The sequence below is a fragment of the Caloenas nicobarica genome, chromosome 7, assembly GCF_036013445.1.
Source record: "Caloenas nicobarica isolate bCalNic1 chromosome 7, bCalNic1.hap1, whole genome shotgun sequence".
NCBI classification, from domain to species: Eukaryota; Metazoa; Chordata; class Aves; order Columbiformes; family Columbidae; genus Caloenas; species Caloenas nicobarica.
This window is the reverse complement of record NC_088251.1, coordinates 28543376-28567726: the sequence shown is the minus strand read 5'-3', so window position 1 is coordinate 28567726 and position 24351 is coordinate 28543376. Positions and strand designations below refer to the sequence as shown.

Below are 24351 nucleotides of genomic sequence, written 5' to 3'. Positions count from 1 at the left end.
GAGAGTTTTCCTTCAGAAGAATGCTAGACAGTAGCAGGCTGTTTGAATCTCAGAGCCGACACCGCTAACCCAGGCTGTTCCAGCAGCAGAGCGGGCTGTGGGTGAAGCGCTCTCACCCAGGTGCCACCGGGCTTGTTGCAGCGCAGGGACTCGGCTGCAGTGCAGAAACGCTTCTTCCCACGGTCGGGGTCACGGTCGTTTTGGGGCAGGTTTGCACCACAAACACCAGCCTGTGGCTGGCCAGTCCGTACCTGGGAACCCAACGCAGCTGGTAGTAAAATTTCAAAGGAAGGAACGTTCAAGAAAACCATACCACACTCTTGCTGGGTTTTTTGCAGTACTTTAATACAGCATTAAAATGCTAGAATACTAGAGGAAAGCTGTATACTATCCAGCAAATAAGGCACATGTCGGAATGCCATTTTATGGACAATCCACAACAGAGGTTTTACAGTCTCTTTAGCAACACAGTCACCAGATGAGCAAGCTGTCATCTCGATTGCTGAAGCAGAACTGGTACCTCTGAGGCCTTTGTCCATAGGTTTTGTTTGCTTGTTTTAGCTGTACAAGTTTATTAACAGTTACAGGAAAAGAAATTATACAAATCGCCAACTGAATCTGACAAGGTCAGTGGGTACAGCTAAACAAATGTAATAATATATAGGTTATTTTTTTTTTAAAGCTGAAGAAATTCATAAGATACAGTGTTAGTTTTAGCACTAGTACACAATGCAGTTGAGTGCTGTACTAAATAACCTTTTAAAGGAAACAAGAATCCAGTACAGGGTTGGGCAGACCTCCCATTTCAGTATGGTAAAATATCAAACTAAAACCCCAATCCTTCATAATATAATCAAACTACATGAAATGTAAAGTGTAAAAATGCTTCAAATACGTGCACATGCATATTCTATATTGCTATGAGTTCTAATTAAAATAAACATAAACCTCTACAATAATCTACTTCAATCCTTTTCTCTTACATCCTTTGATTGATATTATTGCTGTAGCCGATACTGCATAGCTGAGCTCACAGTCTGCAAAGAGTTGTGAAAGTCAAGTTGTCAAATAGTGTCCCAAACATCTCCCTTCCCCTCTGCTTACGGGAAGGAGCCACCATCTGAAACCCAACGCTTGTGCTTCGGAGTTTCTGAAAGCCGAGTCTCTATGGTGCTTTCAGCATCTTCTCTCTCTCTCACAAGGCCATAAAGTGACAGTATACTGTTATTTGCTCCTCACTTGCTATATGTCTAGTGATAGCTTTTTCTAGCAATCCTTCCCCAAATACACATAAATAAACTGTATAAGCATTTTCATATAAGTCTAAGCACTTGAATAATATATTGGTTACTTAATACTGATATTTTCATCCAAGGATAACAAAAACAATATGGCTTAAAGAATTGCAAGGTTTTTTTGTCAGAATTATGTACCAACTTTCATATAATATTTTACGTAGACAATATTTCCTTCTTAATGTAGTTCTGTTGCATACTTTATACAGACAAAAGCATTGTAAAAAAAAAAAAAAATTACTTCCATAAATATTTTCTTGAGGATACATCCTTAGTTCTGTAAAATACTTAAGAAAATCCTTACCTCTGTTAGTATCCTAGTTGAAAGGAAGGCCCTTCTGAAAGCTTCCAAATTGTAAAAACTTTTCCCAAAAAACAAACAATACTTTTTTAAAAAGGCCCTCAAATATATACAAAAAAGTTACTGTAAAGAGTTTCCAGGTAAGATAACAATTCAGTATTACAAGAAATATTTGTAACCATTCAAAAATTTTAACATCTAAAAAGGTTTCCAAAATACACACATAGTATTAAAAAAAAAAATTGAAAGAAACTCTATGTCAAGTATAACTCAAGATAAATACACATCTGCAAGTAAAACTGTAAAATACTTCATACGGGGTAAACATTTGTATCAATCATCTATAGCTAGTAACTGCACACGATTGTCCCTTTGAAATTCATCCTAGAAACCCAAACCATCGTCCCTATATCTAAGCTCTCAAACAGCCCTCTGAGCACTTCAGCAATATAGCAAACTGAATGGACAGCAGTGGTTTTGCAGATAGGAAAGAGATACGTCTTGAAGCCCAGTCGGGAGTGGAGTGATATCTTGAAGAATGATTTTTGTATGGGGATAGTTCCGTCACGTTTTAAAATATGTTGGCAAAGGCAAGTGGAAAATGTATGTTGATTCGCTTAACTTGAAAAACACATGTTGATGATTTATTGCGTACTGTTCGCTGGACACCTCTCAGGACTCACACTAGGAAAAAAAAATATTCTGTGTGACTGCAGGACAAAGAGAATGAATCTATGAAGTTTGACATTTTCAAAAGTTCTTAACTTTCAATGTTTTGTTTTATTTTTGGAATAACTGCTTGAGCGTCACAGGTATGCAGCCCATGTATAATCTAAATTTCATGTTCTAAAAAAGGTAAAATGTAGAGAATACTTCTCGGTATAAGGCTTCTCTCAGACATACGTAAATTCACATTTTTAGTTTATAAACTAAATCCCATATAATGGGGAACTTCAAAATACACCTATTTTCAGAAAGAATATATACTCTTGTGTATTTATCGGATATTAAAAAGCAACTTTGAGACTAAAAAGCCTCAAACGTTGCTTCTGTGGCATCATTTTACATCCATGGTAGCAGCAGCAGAAACTGGCTAAAATGGGGCCATCCTTTAAACTACAGGGATTTTTCTTCATCGCCATTAAATGAAGTATTTGTAACAACTTCATTGGAACCGCATCAAGTTAGAGCAGCAAAAAACCTACACCACACATTTCAAATCACTGATACTTTTCTCCAGAGTAGTGCCAATGCCAAATTCTGTGTGAAATGTTCTGACCGACCGAGGAAACAAATTGTGTTTATTTTTTTAAAGAAATAAATGAAAGTTTAAAAATCTCCAAAGGTTTGGGGGGAGAAGAGGAAAAAAAAAAAAACCAAACTCTGTGCTGGATGGATTGGGAGACAGGCAACAGCAAACATCTGAGGTTAAAAATCCAGTTTGCCAAATAAGTGCGCAGAGCCAAATTTCTCTTAGGTACATCCCTAAAGAGTACTCGATCTAGGGAGTACTGATTTAAAACTTTTACTGATGCTTGTGTTGCTTCGGAAAGACTATCTAAGAATGTCTTCGAGGATTGCTAGCTGATGTTGTAAATGCAGAGCTGGCTAAAGAGAACGTCAGAAAGCATTCAAAAAAAATCTAAAAGGTAAATCAACTTACCTTCTTTTCAGTCAAAAATCTCAATTTTTAAGCTTTTTTTCATTTTGGAGAGAGTTAGGTCTATGGGTGAATTACCCTGGTGGGGCAGGAGGGGGAGAGAAGAAATTTACATTTTGTAATCAATCTTTTTTTTTTTTTTTTTAATAAAAATTCAGAAATTTCCCTCTGTGCCATTAGCTTACGGCCATTGGCTTTCAGTTATTGTATGTTACTTATGCGGACGTGTTTTCCCAGCAACCCACAAACTATATACAGCCGAGCGCGGAGCAAACGCCCAGGGCTGAACACTGCGATGGAGTTGTGGTCTCTGAGTCAGGCAGTACAAACTATGGCAGTGTCGCTCCTTGCTTTCCTGCACGTTTTGTTCTTCAGCTGCTTTTCCCCTCCGTAAGTGCAGGGGAAAAATCTGATCTCCTCCTCATTATTTCAAATATGCTGAATATTACTTAAATACTTTATATGTCTGCTGCTTAGGAAAATAACAATGATATAAATATTGAACTCTCATAAGTATGCTTTTAAGAATTATTGTTCTACACCTACAGATACTTACTGTTTTAAAGTCGATCATCTATATTTTTAGGAACCTTATTTTAAAGTACAGCCTAAAAATCCATATGCTAAAGGCATTGCCATGCAGTGTTGAATCTGGATAAAAAAATTTTAACACTGTCATGAAAATAGCAACAGTTGCATTTAATGGTATCTTTTAGTTGGTCTTTGTTCAGAACCTGGTGGTATATTGATGTAGCTGTATCACGGATGTGCTGTTTTACTGATGTAGTGATTATCATAAGATGGAAATCATTTCAACACAGAAAAAATGGTTGATAGCAACATCATAATTTCAGGGAGAAAATAAAACAACATTTTCCTTATCTTAATCTAACAGAGTTTTGCTCTACTTGTCCTTTAGCTGGATGTGAAGCATCAAGGCTTTTTTTTTTTTTTTTTTTTAAATGTATTATTAAGCGCTCAATAGGAAAAAATAGATCTGGTTTAGTATGTGTCTATTTCAATACTAATTGTGCTTGAAGAAAAATACCAAGATTAATACTGGAGGTCAAGCTTTGAAAATCGACCTCTAGATTTGCCTGTCTATTTTCTTATTCTTATTTGCATGGGCAGATTAGTATCTTTGCTTAGAAAATTTGTCTCTAAGGTAATTTCTGAGTCTGTGCAAAAGAATGTGTTTCCATTTGAAAATACTCAAACTGCATATCCTCACTGAGGCAACCGAACTGTTATTAGTGTTTTCTTTCAATACTATTTTAAGCTATTTTAGTTGATGGAATTGCCAACTGGGCAAAGCTAGTTTCAAAGTGATTAATTTAGTCAATACTATTTTAGCATTACATAGCACTTTTCATCCAGTGATGTCAAAACACGGATATTAAGTAAGTCTCACAACTCTCCTGTGAGGTATGTGTACTGAAGTATTATTATCCTCATTTGGCACTTGGGGAAACTGAGGTCTAGAAGCATCTTGTGACTTGCCCCAAATCAGGGAGCTAATGGAAGAGCCATGGTCAAAAGCCAGGAGTCCCAAGCTTTATCCATTGCTCCGACCAGTAGGCTGGGTCACCTGGGCTACCCATAAATAAGGGAGTTTGCAAGATATGTACGTGACATTACCACCAGAAAAAGCAGAAACAATTTTGTCCCACTGATAGAAAGGCAGGGAAATGGCAAAAATTTCACCCTAGAGCAAAATTGTACAGAGCTTCACATTTCCTATATGAATACTCACTGTTAAGTGTTCAATTTGCTTTACAAGCGCTTGACTGTACCTACTGGTAACATCCTGTTATAACTTGGCATAAAAACCCCTCTGACTTAGCATTATGGAATTAATCCTCAAAACAAATTTAATCCGCATCAAGTTTTTTAGGATTTAAAGTATTTCCACTAAGTATCATTCAAACAAATCAATCTCTCTAAAGGAAACTTCATAAAAAATACAAATTGTTGATTTTTTTTTTTTAAAAGGCAAACATTATCCCTGTAATTTTTTTAGTGAATAATGCAAGTGAGTTGCTTGTTGTGTCTTTTTGCCAATGTACACTTATGTAGACATACAAACAGGATATTGTCTCGAGGTACTTTCAGTTCATGGTATTTCCAAATCCCTGACAATATGCTTCTTTGTAGCAGGATGCCCCTGCACAAAGTTTTACCTGAAATGGGACACTGAAATATAACTCCTACATTTCTCCTCAGATATGTAGGTGTTTCAGGAAGACATAAAGAAGGAAGGTTATATAGAGTGTTCTCCATGCCTCGAAACACTCCTATGGCCAAGAAGTTTTATATTATTACAAATTTGTACAGTAGAAAACAGACATAAAAATATTTCTAGAAAGTGGCTTTAAAACTATTATAAATAGTCAGTTTGGCTAATATTTCAATTAAGAGTTTTAGGGACAGTTTTAAGTATTCTTATCCCCCCTTATTCACAGTAAATTTAGTGTGCTTGTGACCTAAAGAACAGCCCATACACATACAGGGACCATTTGAACGGGATTATATGACAAGAGAAGGATCTGTTAGTCACACAAGCAAGCCAATTTTGTCTCCTCCAAAAACCTCTTGGAATCCTTCCTGATTCTGGGTCCCATCATGGCATTCCCTTTCTACCCAACCCACACCCTCAAACAATTATTCACTTTTTTTTTGCCACATCCTGCAAAACTGATTTTATCTAAGCCCTGCCCAAGCGATGGCAACAAATAGAAAAAGTCCAAGAAAGCAGCAGCACAAAACTTCTCAGACTTTCTAAAACTGGGAAAACGATAATTTTCCTTCTTTTATGCTGTGGCTTGTTTCATTTCCTTTGTCTTGTCATATAATAGGAATAATGTTCATGTTGTGGGTGAGTGCTTGCAATTAGTGGCCCCACAGCTATTCAACCTCTGCAAAAGCCATACATATAACATATTTTCCTTGTGAAACCTTGCCTATTGAATAGTACTTCTTTTCACCTGGCCATGATATAGGGTCTGTGTAAACAATCAGCAGAACCTGCAACCACGGTTCTGTTGTGAACACTATCAGTAACGCTTCATATATGTGTGTGTACATATACATATAAATTTACATATATGTATGTATAAAAATCATAGTCCCGTAAATACCTGTTGCATGCATGTGCGTGCACAGGAGAAATGTTACATTCTATTAATGGTAAGGCATATTATTAGATAGGCAATATTGGCAATTATTTTAGCTTTTATCTTGATTTGTTGTGTTGCTGTTGATCGCGTGCTGCCAGAGGATCTTTAAGGATGACGGGGATGGGAAGAGGCCACTTCGAAGGCTTATTGCACACGGCGGCAGTAGTAGCCCAAAACTTTGCACTTCTCACACAGATGCTGAGGATGTTCTTTGCTCTGATCCGAAACATCCAGGCCATCTGGCTTTTCCAGGGGCCTCTGCAGTGAAGGGAAGGAAATCAGATTAGGTCCCAGGTTTTGTCACTGTTACTCTTTACTGTGCCTGTGAAGCCTACTTTCATGCTTAAACTGAGCTTTCTCTGAGCAATTATGACGGTACTGTATTTATTTCCTGAAGGGATGAAATATTTGTTCAGCTCTGCATTGGTTCAGAGTGGCCTCACAACTTAATGTCATTATTCTTCATAAAGGTGGTGGTATTTTTATCATAGACAAATTACTAAAAGACTTAATTGGGGCCTATATTTATAAAAGCAGTAACACAGAAGAGTTTATTCTCTTGGCCCCAGTAACCGAGATGTCCCAAAGGCATTAACTAATACCTCAAGCATGGGAATGCTATTACCCAGCAATGCCAGCAAGGTTTACCAATGTTTGGATTAGCTACTATGACAAGAAAACTGTCTTAACCATGCACAGGTATTATGTAGCTAAATGAGGTTTTCCCAATATCCAGCGCCATATTCCTGAGGCTGAAGTTTCTGAAGTAGAGCAGCTGCAAAGCTAAACAATAAAAACAAAACCAAAAACCCCCAACACAAATCCCTCAAAATAAATAAACATAAAACCAAACAAAAAACCTCCAACAAAAACCAAAACCAAAATGCAGTCAACCAACCAATCGAAGACCCCAAACAACAACAAGAATGAACCTCACACCACTTTGCCTGAACCTGAGTAATAAATTGACTACATATTTGTAATAATATTTGTGAAATTGCAGGGTCAAACGTGTATTTGGCTAAAGAAGGGAATGAAACTGCTTTGGGTTTAGTAGTTCTTTGATCTTTAATGTTCCATGACAAGTAAAAGGTTTCACAATTATTCTGAAAATACCCATGTGAAGTAAGGTTAAGTGTTTGGGAAGTCTAACAGGTAGAGAGGTAATGGAGATGTGAGGTAGAACACCATAAAGTGCACCATTTGTTTGAACAACAACAACAAAAATTCTCTAACCCATAATTTCTCTGTTTTCCTGAAATGTACCTGAAGGACTGTTTCATTACACAGTGCCCTCCCATGAAGACAGTGGTTGTTCTGGGGGCCTGTGGTCCATGCAGCCAGCATGTGAAAACAGGCCAGAAGCTTCTCACTGTTCTCACAGGGATACTAGACTCTCGCTTATCTCTTCAAAACATGATTCTTGGAGCAGGTGGTGGATAAATATAAATTACAAAATTATTACCATTTATGTTTTCACACCGTTCCTAAATACTAAAGATTTTCCTTTAGCTGTAAAAGTCTTAAAGTACACCTCATGATCTAAGTTTTCCTTTGTAAGTTCTTCATTCCAAAGCCACCCACCTGAGATCCTGTGGATAGGAAGAACAGAGACATTCAAACCTTTTTTAAAATTTTTTTGGCTGTGTAGCATTGCAAAAACAGCTCATAATCCAGAGAACAGAAGGGTTTTTCAGCTCTCTCAATAGCTTAAATGAGACAAAATATATTCTATTATCCTGAACAAGGGATGTGTGCAAATTCTTGCCTGGTTGTATTGGATTATAAGTGCAACACTTATTATATTGCACAGCTAGTAAAAACTATATCTGGGAGTAACTGTGTAGTGGATTGCCAATGGTTTGTTACTGAATCAGTGTTCTTACCCATGATATTCCCTGAAGTTTTGTCTGTCCTGGGCCACATATTATATGTCTTTCGGTTTAACTTTTTTTTACAATTTAATTGAAAATTGGATTTCCTGTATCAGGTGGAGGATAAGGAAGGCAGATGGATCCCTCATCTCCTCTAAATCCTTTAATTTCCCCCTGAAACCCCTCTGAGCTTTGAATGACTTGTTGGAAGTTAGTACATTAGGATTTGAGATCAGAACCAGCAATCCTGTTTCTAGGCTTGCAACCCAACCCCTGGTGCAGGCAGCGCTTCTGCCACGATACAGACAAGTTGAGTAAGTTCGTTTGGTCAGAAAAACTGCCCTTCTGCGTCTTATACTACTTATTCCATCAACGCCTGCCCACAGACTCTCTACAAGAATTTGCGTTACATAAAGGCAGTCAAAGATGATGCTCAGGTTCATGTGTCCCAGGAGTTAATTTATGCTCCTCAACAGAGAATTTGAGAATTTTTAAATGTTACACTTAAAACAGGCTCTTCGACTCAGCTCTGATTGCTTCTACATGCTAGCTGTGCTCTGATTAAAGAGGAAAAAATACAGCAGTTATCATGTTTATTGATATAAGCCAGATTTTTTCCTTTTTTTTTTTTTTTTTAATACGCAAGGCCTTGGGAGTAATTTTTCCTGGAAATAGTGCAAAGGACATTGGGAATGCCTTAAAGCGCCAAGAGTTTTTGGATGGTTTTCAGAAACAATAGCTTTCCGTGGTTTGCTTTCCCCCTGCGTTGATTGAGCTCAGCTTTTTGGCCTGCAAAGCATTTAGATTTCAGAAATGTTATTGTTACCAGCGTGTTACGACACACAGGCTGGGGAGAGAGGGGTTACGAATGCAGGAAAGCAGGTTGCCAAGGGCCAGCTGGAAGAAGCTGAGCTGAGCCCACGCTACGTTTCTGGTGAGGAGATCGAGGGCTAGAGGCTTCAAAACTGGTACTGTGGTAGTTTTTACGTCCCAAAAGCACTCCAATCCAACTTTTGCATAAAATGAAGTCCCAGCTTATCTCCATTTTTTTTGTTTTCTCTTCATGGGTTTCTTGTAAGGCAAAAAACCCCCCCTTCATATACCCTGAGAAGTAAGTGTTCTTGTCCTGCTGCTATTTGTCTGTTATTAATTGTAGAGAACTTTAATAACCTTACACCCTTTCAACCTTTCTTAGACCACACTGAAACGGTAGGATGTTAGCCGAAGAGCTGTGTGTCCACCAAGGTTGGGCTTCCTTGGCACAGGCTGACCTTGGATGATTCCCACCAGCTTTGGTGTGGTGGAAGCAGAGGGGCAGGAGAAGATGCTGGCACAAGAGGGGTGCAGCAGGATCAGGCTGCTGCACACTGGGTATTAGTTTTTGGGATTGCCCGAATTATGCAAAAGATCTGAATAGCTGAGGAGTTTGGTGGTGATGCTGCTGAGAGGCTGGTAGCACAAAAACTCAGCCATGGGTTTGGAGAGAGTGTGGAGAAGAGGACGAGCTATTTGGCTGAAAAAATAATTCCTTTCCTTAGAAAGATGTGAAATGGAGTTTGTAAAACAACAGAAAATCCTGCTATGTTTCTCTGGGAAAGGCATACTTTTTTCCATTAAATGGAGAGTTTAAATATAATACTTCAGTTTTCATCGTCTTTTTTTCTAAAATGTAAGCATCCTGGATTTGGCAGTCCATATTTTCAGTAAAAACTGCAGGGATGGGCACTCTTACATTCTTCATTTTAGTGCATCTTTGCTTCATTTTCTCCTAGTAGTTGCCAAATGGAAATAATCTTGTGCAGCTCCACCAGAAAAACATTTGGTGGTTGTGACTAAAGCTGTTGCCTCAGGGGAATGAAGCTGAAATAAATTTAAATTTATATAGCAATTCCTGTCCTGCAAATTAACTTTTGACTGTGAACTATTGCTGTCCCAGTCTACATGTACTGAATGAACTCTGCACTCCCCACAAGTCAGTTAAAAAGCCCAAACCCTCAAAACAAAAACGCAACCTTATGAAGTGTTAGGTGTCAGAGAAAATGTCAGTAGGACATCCTTGAGGAAAATTGCTTCCACTAAGAAGCAAAATGGAATAATGTGGCTGCTTATGCTTGCATTTAGAAGACTGATTTTTTTTTTTTTTTTTTTTTTTCTGTAGAATGTAACTATTTGATTGCAGCACTGATGGATTAAGGATTGCATCAAAATTCAAATGTAAGAAAACACTTCTAAATAATTTTCTGGATGCATTACCTCGAGTCTTATTGCAGCAAATGAGATGATTAAATGACAGAGTAGTTACGCGAATAGAAATGGATTCTATAACTATGGCTGGCAGGATAATTGTTAGGTTAACAGTCTTAAGGAGCCATAGCTAGCGTGGATTTGTAAATTTTTAGTTCAATAAAAAGTGTGCACTGGGGATAAAGAATGAAATGCAATGTGCATTCTTGAACAGCAGACCCTCTGCTTTTCTGTCTGCCTAAGGGAACAGGGATGTTGACAAGGTCCTCAGTAGTTGCTCTGGACCCAAGAGAGAGTGACAGGAATGCTGCAGATCAGAGGCATGATGCTTAGAGAGAGCAAGGATCCTCTGTCAGCAGCATGCCACTGGGACAGGCCAGCTAGGAATGAATGATAACTACATGGCTAATGGTGAAAATCTCTTTTTAGAATTTACAGAAGGAGCAGTCTGGGGTGACCTGTATTCCTACTGCTGAAGCATGCAAGTATGGGCATGCTAGGGAGGGTTTATTAAATCTGAAGTGTCAAAAAATTGTATGCCTGTAAGTGTTGAGAAGTTTATTGGGCTTGAGTGATCAGACCCATCTCTGCCCATACTGAGAGAAGAGAGGTGGCTGTGGCTGCACCCAGGTACGGGAATTGTGATGGGGCCATTGCATTGCCCATGGAAGTAATAGCTCGGATATCGTGAAGAACATATTTACATACCAAATTATTTCCCATCCAGCGGTAAATTCCTGACAGATGGAAAAAAATAGTGTCCAAGAGGACAAGTTGGTCACCAGATGGCTGGTTCTGCACTGGTGTGACAGCTGTCATCACAAACAGCACTGGAGTTAGCCACAAAGTCAGAGGAGAAGCCTTGATAAGTGGCCAGCCAGGAAGCAACCACAGGCGCAGATGTTGCTGCTATAGCAGACAGGGGAGGAAAATGAGAATTCAAAGCTTGACGTCTGGGCTGTTATAGTGCCAAGAATGCCGGTGAATGGCTGCAAGGACTAGCTCCATTGCTGGAGCAGGGTAAGAAGGAGCATAAACAACTACAAAATCCAAATTCCTTGGAAGAATAAGAGGTAGGTTTAAGTCCCATCTGAGTAGCTAAAGTAACTACCCAGGAAATGGCTTTTGGAACAGCCATAGAGCAACTTTATCGGGGTAGTTCTTTGGTCTCCTGTTCCTCAATAAGGGTTGAGCTCAACTGGCCTTCAAATTTTGCCCCGTGCCCTGTGGATTCCTGCAAGCACTCCCACGGGGAGGTTTACTGTTTGAGGGACGTGGTGGAAACCCAAAAGGAGGAACACAGTGGCATCATTTGGCCACGAAACCAAAAATGCATACAGAGCTCCCTTGGGACAAGGAGCAGTTTTACAGGTCAGGTGCATGAGCCACCTGATTCCCCTCTCTGTGGATGAGATGGGGAATGAATGGCAGCAGCCCTGCTATCAGGATCTTGCGTTACTTATTGTAATATGTGCTCCACCCATCTCTCTTAAATGCAGAGGTTTAGAGCTGTATTTATAGAGCACTCTGAATTATATACACAGCTGTAAAATTGCTGAGAAGACTTTTCCTGCTCCAGAGAGATTAAAAGCTCCTTCTAACAGATAGGGAATATGGAGTGAGAGCACAGGGCTGAACTGAGACATTCCTTGTGGGGAATTGGCACAGGATCGTTTCCTGGAGTGAAACGAGCCTTCGGAAACAGAGAGCAGGTGGCAGGGAAGTGTGGCTGCTCTCCTCTCCAGGGACTCACTAATGAAAGGTATGCATAGGAAATCAAAATTTGAGCATAGCTGTACAGGCCATTTACAGAACCAGCACGTGCTTCAACAGCTCCCCCAGAGCACTCCAGAGCGGAGATTATTATCTTCAGTACTCTGATAGTATTGCCTGAGCCAGTTAGATGGGAGTACTCTGGCACGAACCATCCCTTGTGCGACAATGTGGACAAGCTCTACTGGACTCAAAAGTCCATAGATTGAGGAAAGTAACCAGGGAAGATGAAAGAAAGATGGAGATGAGGACTGGAGAAAAGGGCAAGCCCAAGTATTGAGAATAAGCTCCTAATTCACTGCAATGTCAGGCAAACCTGAATATAAGGACTTCATTTTTTTTTCTCCTAAATTGGACAAAATCTCAAATATTCAGGATGATGTAGCAAAGCATGGTGGCCCATGTGGTTGTATTTCAGCTATTGAATAGGCTCCACAGAGGCTGTTCTCTTTGGTGAGAAACTGGGGGAATGGAGATACTTGGCAATACCAGAGGATGGAAAAGTATCCTCAGAGGTGGCTCCTGTGTCTTGTCCTATATCCACACCTTCCTTTAAGTGTCCTCTGCTGCCCAGGATCACATGTGGAATAGGGAAGTATGGTGTGATCTGGTATGAGTTTTCATTCTGTATGCACTATTGTGAATGGAGACTTCTATAATATGCCCTCACCAGGGAAAGGTGGCACCTGAGTGGCTTCAGACATGGTCCAAGTTGCTTGCAGTTAAGTAATTTCTGTAGTTTTGGAGGCTTTTGTTGAGGATCCAACAGTGATTTGCATCTGGTGATAAAATGACCATTATTTTTTAAAATAACGTTTGAGATAACTTTTCACCTATTAGGCCGCAATGATATGTTTACCAAACAGTAGGGCAAAGAGTAAGAAAAGGAGATAATGAATTTCCAACACATTGCAGAGAAGAAATATTTACAAAATTGCTTTGAAGCAGAAATAAGACTCTTTAGTGGTGCTCAACGACAGGATGAGGAGCAAGGGGCACAGACTGAAGGATAGGAGGTTCCATCTAAACATGAGGAGAAACTTCTTTACTTTGAGCGTGCCAGAGCCTTGGAACAGGCTGCCCAGAGAGGTTGTGGAGTCTCCTTCTCTGGAGACATTCAAAACCTGCCTGAGCACATTCCTGTGTGATCTGCTCTGGGTGAACCTGCTTTAGCAGGTGGGTTGGACTAAATGATGTCCAGAGGTCCCTTCCAACCCCAGCCATTCTGTGATTCTGTGATAATTTATTTTACTAGAGCTAAATAGTGTCTGGGCTTGAATGGAAGTTGAACTTCTGTATGGCCGATTCATTGGCGTTTTTTTAAATTCAAAAATAATCCACTTATGGATTACCTGTACTATGATCACATCACACAGTGTGGTGACTTTGCAGTGGAAGAGTAGATACTATAAAACAATATTGATTTCTTCATTTTGAATGGACTTAAAATGGCACAAGAGAAACATGGCTTCTAGTAAGAGGCAGCATCTTCTCCTAGACAAATTAAGTTGGAAAAACTGTTCAATGGAAGATTCAGATGAGAGTGAAAATACTCTAATCCCATATAATGAAGGCAATAGGAGCACATAACTCGCTGAGGACATACACTAATGCACTGAGGAGGGAAAAAAGTGGTTGCTAGAAACTTACAGAAGTGCATAGGAGCTTAAACATGAACGAGGACTCTCCTATTATAGTTGCCAACAAAGTAATCAAAATCTAAAGAATAAATAGGAATTATATACAGAAAAAGCTAAGGTGGTGCTCACAGTGCTAATTAAGAAAACTACTAAAAGAATGTTATGTGCACAATAAGATTTTTTGTGCTTTAACTCTCAAACTAGAAATATTTAACTTTTAATTAAATATTTTTCACTGTGCTTTTACGAAATATAGTTGTTAGTGTAAGAGTATTGGTGACTGGGTAGAGCATATTTTCCAAACTGGGGCAGAATAACACCACACAGATAAATGTTGATCAATGTTTAGAGAGAGTCTGGTGTGGAGCTGGATGCTTGGACGAAAAACATGTATGGGTGAGCAAACACTAGGCTCTGTCAAGAAGCAGTGCTGACCTCATGCAGCCCAAGTTAGCTCTCCTTTGCTGCTGGCTCTGTGCATGAACTGGTGCCGTTTTCTTTACTGTCTGGCTATTGCTCATAGGTTTAATCAGAGGCAGCACAGGGCACCTCTGGAAGAATGAAAAAGTATAGAAAGAAGGATGATAGTAACACTGAGAAATAGAAGCTAACAGAGGAGGCTGTCAGTTCAAATTTTAGGAAGGAGAACTAGTGACCAGCTGCAAAGTATTTCTATCTGGAAGCCTGGTTGAAATGCACTCTTGTCTTGAAGACATCAAATAGCTGCAATACCTACTGGTGGGACATGAACATACGGATAGATAAGAAGGGTAATGCTCTTCTACATCCTGAGTTATGGTGTCCTGAGGGAATGACGTGGAAACAGTGATGGAAACCTGCACCGCACATGCTGTGATTCTTCCCTGGAGAACACCACGTATGTGGCTCCAAGGCAAGCACAGGTTACAGAAGCACTGTAGACCTTAACCTTTCCACAGCATGTCCTTGATGTTAGTACTACTGTGCAGATTAGACTCCTCTAGCCCTGCTATGAGGGGCAATTCTGCCCAAGGGACTACTTGCAAACCTTCTTTACTACAAAATATACATATTCCCAAGTCTATGCCTCTTGTGTACTGTGGATGGGATACCTTTTGAGCAATTTCTTGTAACCCTTTGAACAGCAACATAAATGATGAAAAGAATTTAGAAGAACAAAGTAAATACTTATAAACTTGTATTGTAAATCAGTGGTCTTGTAATTTCTCTCACCCTCAAAACTGTACTTCCATGCATGTGGTGAATGACTCCATTGCTCAGCCTGGATTTTGGTTCTTAGTCTACACAAGCTGCCTAAACAGGGGCAAGGAACCAGAGACCTTGGAAGCTTTGAGATTGTCTCATGTACTTTAGCGAAAAAGTCCTTGAATTTTCTTGCAATATAGTTTCCAGACACGGTTTTGTCAGGGAGATTAGACTGCTGATTCTAAAGACGACATCTTGTTTTCAGGTTTGGAATCAGAGTGGCATTAGCCCAGAGAAAGGGGAACAGATCACATCATCTCAACTGGCCAACAAAGATATTCACTGTCTCAGCCAGGGAATTGTACAAGTTCATTGTAAAGTACAAAAATTCCTGTGATAGAAAGAAGGGATGATAATCTCACAGTCAGGTTTAAACCAAGGCTTCTGCCACAAGCATGGCAAGCTTCAAGCACCACATTTTAACTGCGGTTCGTATTGCTTCAAGGTACTAGTAATTATAAATCAGTATTTTGGGCTGCATATTGGAATGCAATGTTGCTGTAGAGACTGAGCCAAGTCTTGCCTTTAGAATTAGATGAATATGCATATGCGTGCAAGAGGAGGAAATATAGCTGATTGGATATTCCTGGGTGTGATAAAGCTTAATAAACTTATTTGTATCTCCTCTTCTTGTCTATTGCAATACATTTCAATATTCCTCTGTCTTTTCATGATAATAAAGTCACAGTATCCTCATTTAGGATTTTTTTTTTTCCTGACACCCTCATGAAATGGTATGACGTGTTCCTTATGAGCCCATGGAAAGAGCAGAGTGTTTATAGCAATTTTGCAAGCACTTGAGTAACTAATGAGGCACCTAAGGCTCTTGATGGAACTTCCTTTGCACCTATTGCAAGTACACCCAAATGATCTGTCTATGGTTTGAGCAGTATCTGAGTGGGCAGCAGGCAACCTGACTCATGCAGAGCTCTATTTACTACTGAGATTCAGCTAGGATGAATTACACCTGAGGCAAATCACACCTCCCAAACTCTTCTAAAATAATTCTTACCTTTTCCATCCACAACCATTTTCTGCAATATGCCCCTCAAACTTTTCTGTTATGGCCAAATTTATTTTTCATGGGGTTGTCAAAAGTGACTTTCTGCATGAAAATACAGCTTTGACAGCCAGTCTGTGGTCTGGTTTGTCAGCGAAACAAAAGGGGTATGAGCTCATGCGGATGGTCCGTCTGTCTCCCTCTAAAGACTGCTGAACTGGTTGACTGTTTGTGACCAATGCTGGTGGGGTACAAGCAGGAACTCACAGTCAGTTTTCCCATCGTGAGCTGGAAATGCAGGAAATTACTTCAAGGGATGGGCGCGAGGGCAGGCTGCAGGGAGCAGGAAGGAAGGCTGTGTGCGCCCTGTGAGCTACGGCTGACAGGATGGCAGACACAGCTTTCCGAGCAGAGCTACTGCTCAGATTCAACCCTTTCGGCTTAGTAATAGACTTTCTCTCAAAGTTCTTTGCTTGGGCATCACTTGGTATTATGGAAACAGAGAAATCACTCTTTAACCAGGTTGTCTTGGTTTACTGTCATTAACCAAGGAATTCTGTAGGCAGGAGTCATTTTAGTATTGTTCTCTTTTATCACTTATCTTTATAAATAGACATAGCCTCTTGGCCAAATCCAATCTTATTTCAACAGGTGAAAAAAGTACTGCACCGGTGAAATAACTTCACTGACGCCAGTGGAATGAAACGTTAAATTGGTGTAAATATTAAGAGAATCAGAAGGACTGGGAGGCCCATTGCTACTCCTGAACTTGTTTTAATCTTAGATTACAAGGCCCCACAGCCTGTTTCTGTAATAAAGGCAGCTGTGGCAGTTGCACTTCCCCTCCGCACCCTGGGAACTGGTGTGGCAGCTGCCCATGCCCCTCTCAGAACTGGGGCCTTCAATGGGCACCTGATGGCTCTTTGTGGAGACCCAGAGTGGGTGGGCAGGGTCGTCAGCAGAGGAGGGGCCAAGCATGACCACAGCCCAGAAGCTTCTGGAATGCCCACAGCCAGACCTGATCAGCCTATAAATGAGTTTCCTGCCAGAGACCCCCTTTGTGTGGTCTCCTCAGAGCTGCGGGTCTGCCGTGCTGCCGGAGTCCCTCCCCTCAGACGGAGCGGCCTCTGAGGTAACCTCCCGGGATGGGGAGCGCCTCACCTCCGCGTGTGGGTGAGTGATAAATGACTGGATATATGCTTTAATAAGGCCTTGTCTGGGACAGACAAGTGTAGAGTCCTGGCCACAGTAGGCTAGTGTTTATCTCTTATGGGCAAAACGGAGCAGAGAGGGCTCTGGTTTGTTTTCTTGCGAGTGCGTGTATGCGCGCTGTGGATCCTCATTATTCTTATTTTGCTGCACCCCGAATAATCTCCTAACCTGATATCCGAACCTGTATCTTATGTTATTGGAGTGCTAACTAATTGTATAAACCCCGTTTCTAATTGGTTTATTGGCGGTACTTTTCCAGCTAGAATGAAGTTTGGTTTGGACCTTGTTGTCTGCCTAAACTTATTTTGGGGTGCCTCTGTGACAGCAGGAAAAGATTCTGGTTTGCAGATATTTTTACTGAAAGATAGGACGTTCAAACTTTGCAACTCTGATACCAGTTCAGATTCCCAGGACCGAGAACAGCAGCTCATCTAGGGAACAATTTTTTGTGGCCTCTTGTAATCCGTGTCGAGTCCTGTTTAAGCCTTACCCACGGTTTACAAAGGCAGGAGCACTCCTAGTTCTAAGCCTGTATGCTAGCAGGTCTGCACTTCTCCTACCTGTTTGTGAGGATAAACATTAATGTGGCACTTGATACATTCTTGTCCCATGTTAGCCCAGGAGTTTCCACTCATCCATTTTCTCTTGCATTTAGGGCACTTATATTCACCGAAGCAGCGTTTCTTGCCCTGGTATGGAGTCAGGCCTTCTCCTTTTGGGCGAGCCTACAAAACAAAGGGAAGTAGCAATGAATGACCAGAAAGGGGTCTGGGGGAGTGGTAGGAAAGTATGGGGTTTTTTAATTAGGAAATTTTGCGCAAAAGATACTGGAGACAGACATGAAGGTCATAACCCCTTAATGAAGAGTTCATATGTTGAAGTTCAAGTTTAACTGTTCTGGGAGTTACTTCTGTGAGAAGTATGCAAAAGATGTAACACTTGCGACACTGAACATAGTATTGAAACATATGCCTGTGTGCTTTTTGCAGTGAATAGTTTTGATAGCCATTTCATTATATAAGATCGTCTCTCTTGAGGATGTATTGCTAGCATTAGATACAGCATCTTGAGAAGTAGCTTTGTAGTGAAGGACTATATTTCTTCACTAGATCCTTGCCTATTCCCCAGTAGAACCTACTATTAAGACAGCTTTTTATAAGTTAGCTTTGCACAACCTTTAAATGACGAGATATTAGGAATTCATTAGTATATGGATCTGCATTGCTATATACATGAGAGTGAAAAATGGGGTTAAGCATGACAGGAAGACATGTTTTTGATTAGTGGAAATCATTAATTTCATGACCTTCTTTATTTTGTTTGGGGTTTTTTGGTGCTCTTGGTAACAACGTTTCAACAATTTCTACATTTTGAAGGAAATAGGAATAGATTGCCAAATATAATGGGCTGATGTGCTGTCTAAATGTTAAATGTTCCCTAAAGAAAGCCTTTTTATCTAAGGAAGCTAATAGAGTAGGTAATGACCTTATGCAAATACTGGTTTTATTTTTTCTAAATACACTTACTAAAACTGTGTGTCGTACTTAACAAAAGTAGAATGCATAATATGCTAATATGTTAAGGTGAAGATGTGAGTATTGCATACAGCTGTTCTGAAGATAGCTGTAAAGATGAAGCCATTTTCCCAGAGTCTCAAGCAGGTGTTGAAATATTGTCCATGTGTTCGCTGTATTTTGTTTATTGTTGCCTAGAGGGAGATATTTTGCCTGTATAGTGGCAGAATGGTATGATCACCTATCAAAGGATTCTTTGTCATTTATTTATGTCATGCCTCTGCGGCTTTTTTTTTTTTTTTTTTTTTCCCAAGGTTCCCAGCTGAAGTTTACAAAAGTTAAATGACCCATCATGCTGGGAAAACGTTTGTTTTTGTTTTGGGAGCTTGTACGATTTCTCAGTATAGAGGTCCAAATTGCGTTCTATGTGAAAACAAGGGCTGAAAAAGCAGGTGGCTGGCAGAAGACCCGAGCTTGGCAGGAGCTCTGGCACTTGAACTCCCATGGCTGATAGAGATGGTGTACGCTGTGTTACCTCCAGGGTCGCACTTGGGAGCAAGTGGGAGCGGAACATTGAGTGCACTTCACCCTGCATGCTGGCAGGTGGAAGAGGAGCAGGAGGACCTCAAACCTATTCTGGACTTTTTTTTTTTTTCTCTGTAGCATCAGGAAAAAACATTCTCTTAGCATAGCAATGCTCTTCTTTAATAGGTCAGATGCAGGAGCAACATCCATCACAAACAGGCAAACATCTATAATAATTTGCTTTGTGACACTCAATCTGACAAGCCAATGTAAATATTCTGGCTTGTAGCAAAGACGAAGCTGACACTAGGACGCGCATATTTACAGAAGTATTGCTTAGAAGGCAAAAAAAAAGTTCATTGGCATAATGAGAAACACTTGGACTCTCATGAGTAGATGAGTGCTGGCAGGCACCCAGAGTGTAATCCTCTGATCCGTGGTGTCCCTTGATAAGGATGGGAGATTGTAGTTGAATGTAGGGCAGGAAAATGTAAATTTATGGAGACATTCTTATTCTGGACACTTAATTTGGCTTTGCATCTGAGGAATCTGTAGCAGAACTCAAGTCAGTGTAAGAAGGAGCGACATGCTATCTTCATTTAGGAATTGAATAGGAAGCCTGTGTACAGAGAGCTCCCATGATTGAGAGATGTTTCCCCTCCTCCTGAGGTGTCACAAATTGCTTTATTTGTAGCTTCAACTGGGGCTATGTTATTGAACATAAGACAAGTTATTTCTGATTCTCAGGTTTGGTTACGCTCTACTTAAACCCCTCCTGCAGTCAGACCTGGAAATGCAGCTTCATGGCCCCTCCTAAGAAGCAGTCCTTCGAGAAAGCATGCAGGTCACTGAATGTGTTATTTCCAAAAGTAATAGCACTGACTTTGGAGATTGAGTGTGTCTGAGAAGTCTTGTAAATGTTTACAAACAGTATTTAAACATAACACTCCCACTGCAGTATGTTACGCCAGCCATAAAGAGCATTTAAACATCAGACTCCCACAGCAGTATGTTGCGCCACAATTCGCAGACAAGGGACACTTGCAGAGACAGCCACTCTGAGCGGGCTGATAACTGCAGGTTTCTCCAGCTCAGGTAGCTGACTTCAGAGGTGCCAATGCCCCAAAATGTTTTGCCCTCACAGATGCATGGAAGGGTACTAAGGAAGATAGTCAGTGAAGTCCTCTGTGTGTACAGCTGGGCATCAGAAATGGAAGTTTTCCAAATTAGAAGCTACTTTCAAAACTTGGCTTCTTCACCTTGCTCAGTAAATCGGAAGCAGAACCAGGAAAAGAACGTAGGAGCCTTGACTCCAGCAGTAATTTCCTGTCATAATTGCTAGACTAAACTTCTGATTTATTTTTATTTTAACTTTTCGGCTGTCACAGCTCCCTACTCAGTCAGTGACTTTAATTAGTTTGCTGGCAAAGCTACAACATTCTCTGTAGGTGTTTCGCTATTCTGCTTTATGGATGTTTATACTTTGCCCTAACAGATATTATTTTCCTGCCCATATCTTCAGTTTCCCAAACTGTGCCCCACAGGGAATTTGGATTCTCAAACAAACAAGCTCATTTTCTCTAGTGAGAAACATCATTAGGAAGCACTGACAGCAGTGAAGGCAACTCTCCAACTCCCTCCACCCTTCATGTCCAAACAAAACAGAAATTTGACAGGTTTTGGTGGAAGGCAAAACCTGAGTGAGATACACTAATGGCCTGAGAGGTCTGAGGCTGTGTGATTTTTTTTTTTTTTTTTTTTTTTTTGGGGGGGGGGGCGGTGTGGTGTGTGTGCGCCTGTGGCTTCAGCAGCAGCAGAGTTGAATTGCATAAACATTTCCAAGAAGCAGGCTGCTCCTTGGCACAGAAGCTGCCGGCCCAACCTAAGCACCCAGTCGCTCTGCGACAGAGGTGTCTCAGTGCTCATCCAGCTGCAAGGCAGGAACTGTTTTCACCAAAGGTTTTTCTTAACTAAGTGCCAAAAAAGAGCAAGAAGACATATTTTGTCTTTTGGTATTGACCTAAAGACTCTTTATTTTATAAAATGTAGGATTTACCTTTTTAAGCCATTAACCTTCTATTCCCTCCTCATCCTGACTCGATTTGAAGGGTGTTTAATAGTAAACCTTGGTTGGTGTTTAGGTCCTACAATTACCTCACTGAGCATCATCTTTTCTTACGCTTTCTGAGATAGGGATTTGTTTATGTTCTAAATTAACCTAGAAGAGTTATGCCCCCTTTCATAGTTGCAAAATATCTTGGTTTTACACATAAACATAAGTTGTCCTGTTGCCTTTAGGCTCAGGTAGTCTTTGGCCCAGTTTCTATCGTTGGCTGCAAAAGCTTGGTGGAACCTCTTTCTCACCATGTTTGAAATAACATTCAAACTAGGTTACAGACCATAACACGGACAAGGTTTTTACATTTTCATCTCTCTTTTTGTCTGGGAGTTGACAATTTTGTGCTTTAAATGCTGATTTGACAGTCTTACTTGGTAAAAACCAAAGCTCCCGTTATTTTTCCTGCTATGTTACAGTTTGGCTCTCCAACAAATAACTCGAAGATTATTAAATGCACCCAGGGCAGGTAGGTCTTTGGGGATGATCAAAACCCAACAGTTTTCTACAAGGACCAGAAACTAGCCATTACTTGAAGTACGTTTCAGTGTCCAGATCTAGATTCTTTGTGCTGCTTTGACTTTGGAAATCAGCTGCGGGTTTGCAGAAGGGAGAGCCTGCCTTCCTCAAGGCACCCCTGGGGTGGGAGCTGTGGTGGCCCAGAGGACCTGCCCTCCTTGGGCACGGACTGAAGCCAGTCCTGGAGTGGTGGTGTTAGTGCCAAGGCTGATGGGGACTCCCTCTGGCCTCAAATTTGGGAAGCAGCACAGATTCTACAAAAGCCCTTGCTGGGCCCCCTATCCACTACCAGTTAGCCAAAGGAAAGGACCTTGCCCTCTGATTCATGAGACAGCCATATATCACCTCGATCTTCCAGACCAGCGCTAAGACAAATGACATAACCTCTGCAGGTTTACCTAGCCAGTGCACGTGCCTGCCTTAGCTACATCCAATGTACATACAACGCCGGTATCTTTTGTGTGGCACAGCAATGAAAATGACATTGATATTACATCTTTCACTGACACCCAGCTGCCTCTATTTTTCATCCTTCTCCTTTCTTCAGCCAAAACCACAAATTGGCCTCAATAAGATTTTAAAAGTGTTGAAGTTGAGCTTTTCTGTGGTAACTGGCCAGCCAAGCTCTCCCACAACATATCAGATTGTGCATCTCATGGAGGAATCTGCCAAATCACTTGGCAGTGATGGACATAATAAAGGACTCTTTGCTTTCCCTGGACAATTATCTCAAAGTATCAGTTTGCAGAGTCAGCAAAAACCAAAACACTCCCTGCCCCGCCACGCCCTGCTTGAAACTAGACTCGTTATAAAAAACAACAGGCAGCGAGTTCCCTCAAAGTGAAATGCAGAGGGTTTATTTGATGCTTCTCTTCCCCTTACCTTCTCCCGAGTTTGTGTTACACAGCTAAAAGACGTAGAGGACAGGGGGAAGATGAAGTCAGCATGACACTGGCAGGTGGGTCCCCTTCCTCGAAGAACTCTGTAAGGGTCTGCTTAGAAGGATGCTTCATCAAATAAAGCAGAAAAGCAATAATAGCACACAACAGCTTGGTGCATTGATCGGCTCTCAAGTGGTTTGCAGGAGTGGGACAGACAGAGTTGTATTTTGAAATATGAGCCCTCCAGCACTCTCAATTGTAAGTCAACACAACTAGGAGATGGCATAAAAAACCCTAGCCCTCTTATTTTGTCTTACTCTACAGGCACAGTTTTGAGAGAGGTGAAATGATGGTGATAAACCATACCCAAAATGTCCAATTAGAAAATGAAAAAGAAAGTATTGGGACAGATTTGGTATACTGGGTGTCCTGGCACTCTAGTTCTGACTCTGCAGCAAGCTGTAGAGAGTTGGGAAATTCACTGAAGTCCTCTGACCCTTCTCAGCGCTGTGTAGAGAATAAGGATGCACTTGTACACCGATGGGAGTCTTCAGCAAAAGTGATGCCAAAATGGCACATAAAAGGGAATCCTTAGATTGGTCAATTTTTTTATTTGTCCTTCCTGACTTTTGTATTTATTTAAATCTCAGTATCAACAGAATACATACACAGATGCAGAAGTTATATGTTTAGGAAATGAATTCTAAGATAGCTGGTCTATTTTAGCTTGCTGTGTGTACTCCATGTTGCTGGTGTATGGTATTACTGATGTGTGATGCTGGAGACTTCTGAGGTACTTAAATGAACTGCTGCTATATCTTTAATTAGTAGATGCAATATAGGAAGAGCATCTAGGAGATACAGAAATCAAATTAATGCTTTGTTTCAGCCTTCTTGTCTCTGGTGTAATCAGTGTATTGATGATATGGTGAGAAGTCTTGCTTGATATGGGTCAGTTAAAGGATAAGGACAATAGCTGTCAGAAAGCAGACTCTACTTGAAGCATTACTCTAAAAATAAAAACTTCTATTTGATTTACTGGACTATAGATTTATGGAGTTTCTAGATGTATTGGATATTCCAGACTAAGTATTTACTACAAACAAAATTGCATCTGAGCAAGATATGGCTGAAAAATAAAGAAAACTTGAAAACTTGTTCGTGCAGCTTAACAGAGGAGGTCAGTAAGTATTTTATTGGGCTGGGATTTTCTTGGGGGCCTTGCCTGTGACAAGCCTTAAGGCTACTTCAGCCTCTGACTGGGGTGTCTACTGTATGGCTTTTATCACCACTGGAAGCATCAGGAATTTGAACTGCTGCATTCATAGAAACAAGTTCATTTTTCGCTGCAGTTAAAGTTGATGGGATGTTGTTGC

At 40.6% G+C, this 24351-nt stretch overlaps 1 protein-coding gene across 1 annotated transcript in view; it reads right to left on the bottom strand.

The window, feature by feature from the left end:
* Positions 1 to 324: 324 nt before the first annotated feature.
* The window catches only part of ZCCHC24 (zinc finger CCHC-type containing 24), a 117439-nt gene continuing 93412 nt past the window's right edge, over positions 325 to 24351 (bottom strand). The window contains exons 3-4 of the mRNA XM_065638554.1: positions 17981 to 18145; positions 325 to 6690 (exon numbers count right to left, since the gene is read on the bottom strand). Coding sequence (XP_065494626.1) covers positions 6577 to 6690; positions 17981 to 18145 — 279 coding nt within the window. The 3' untranslated portion in view covers positions 325 to 6576. The remainder of the gene's footprint in view (positions 6691 to 17980; positions 18146 to 24351) is intronic.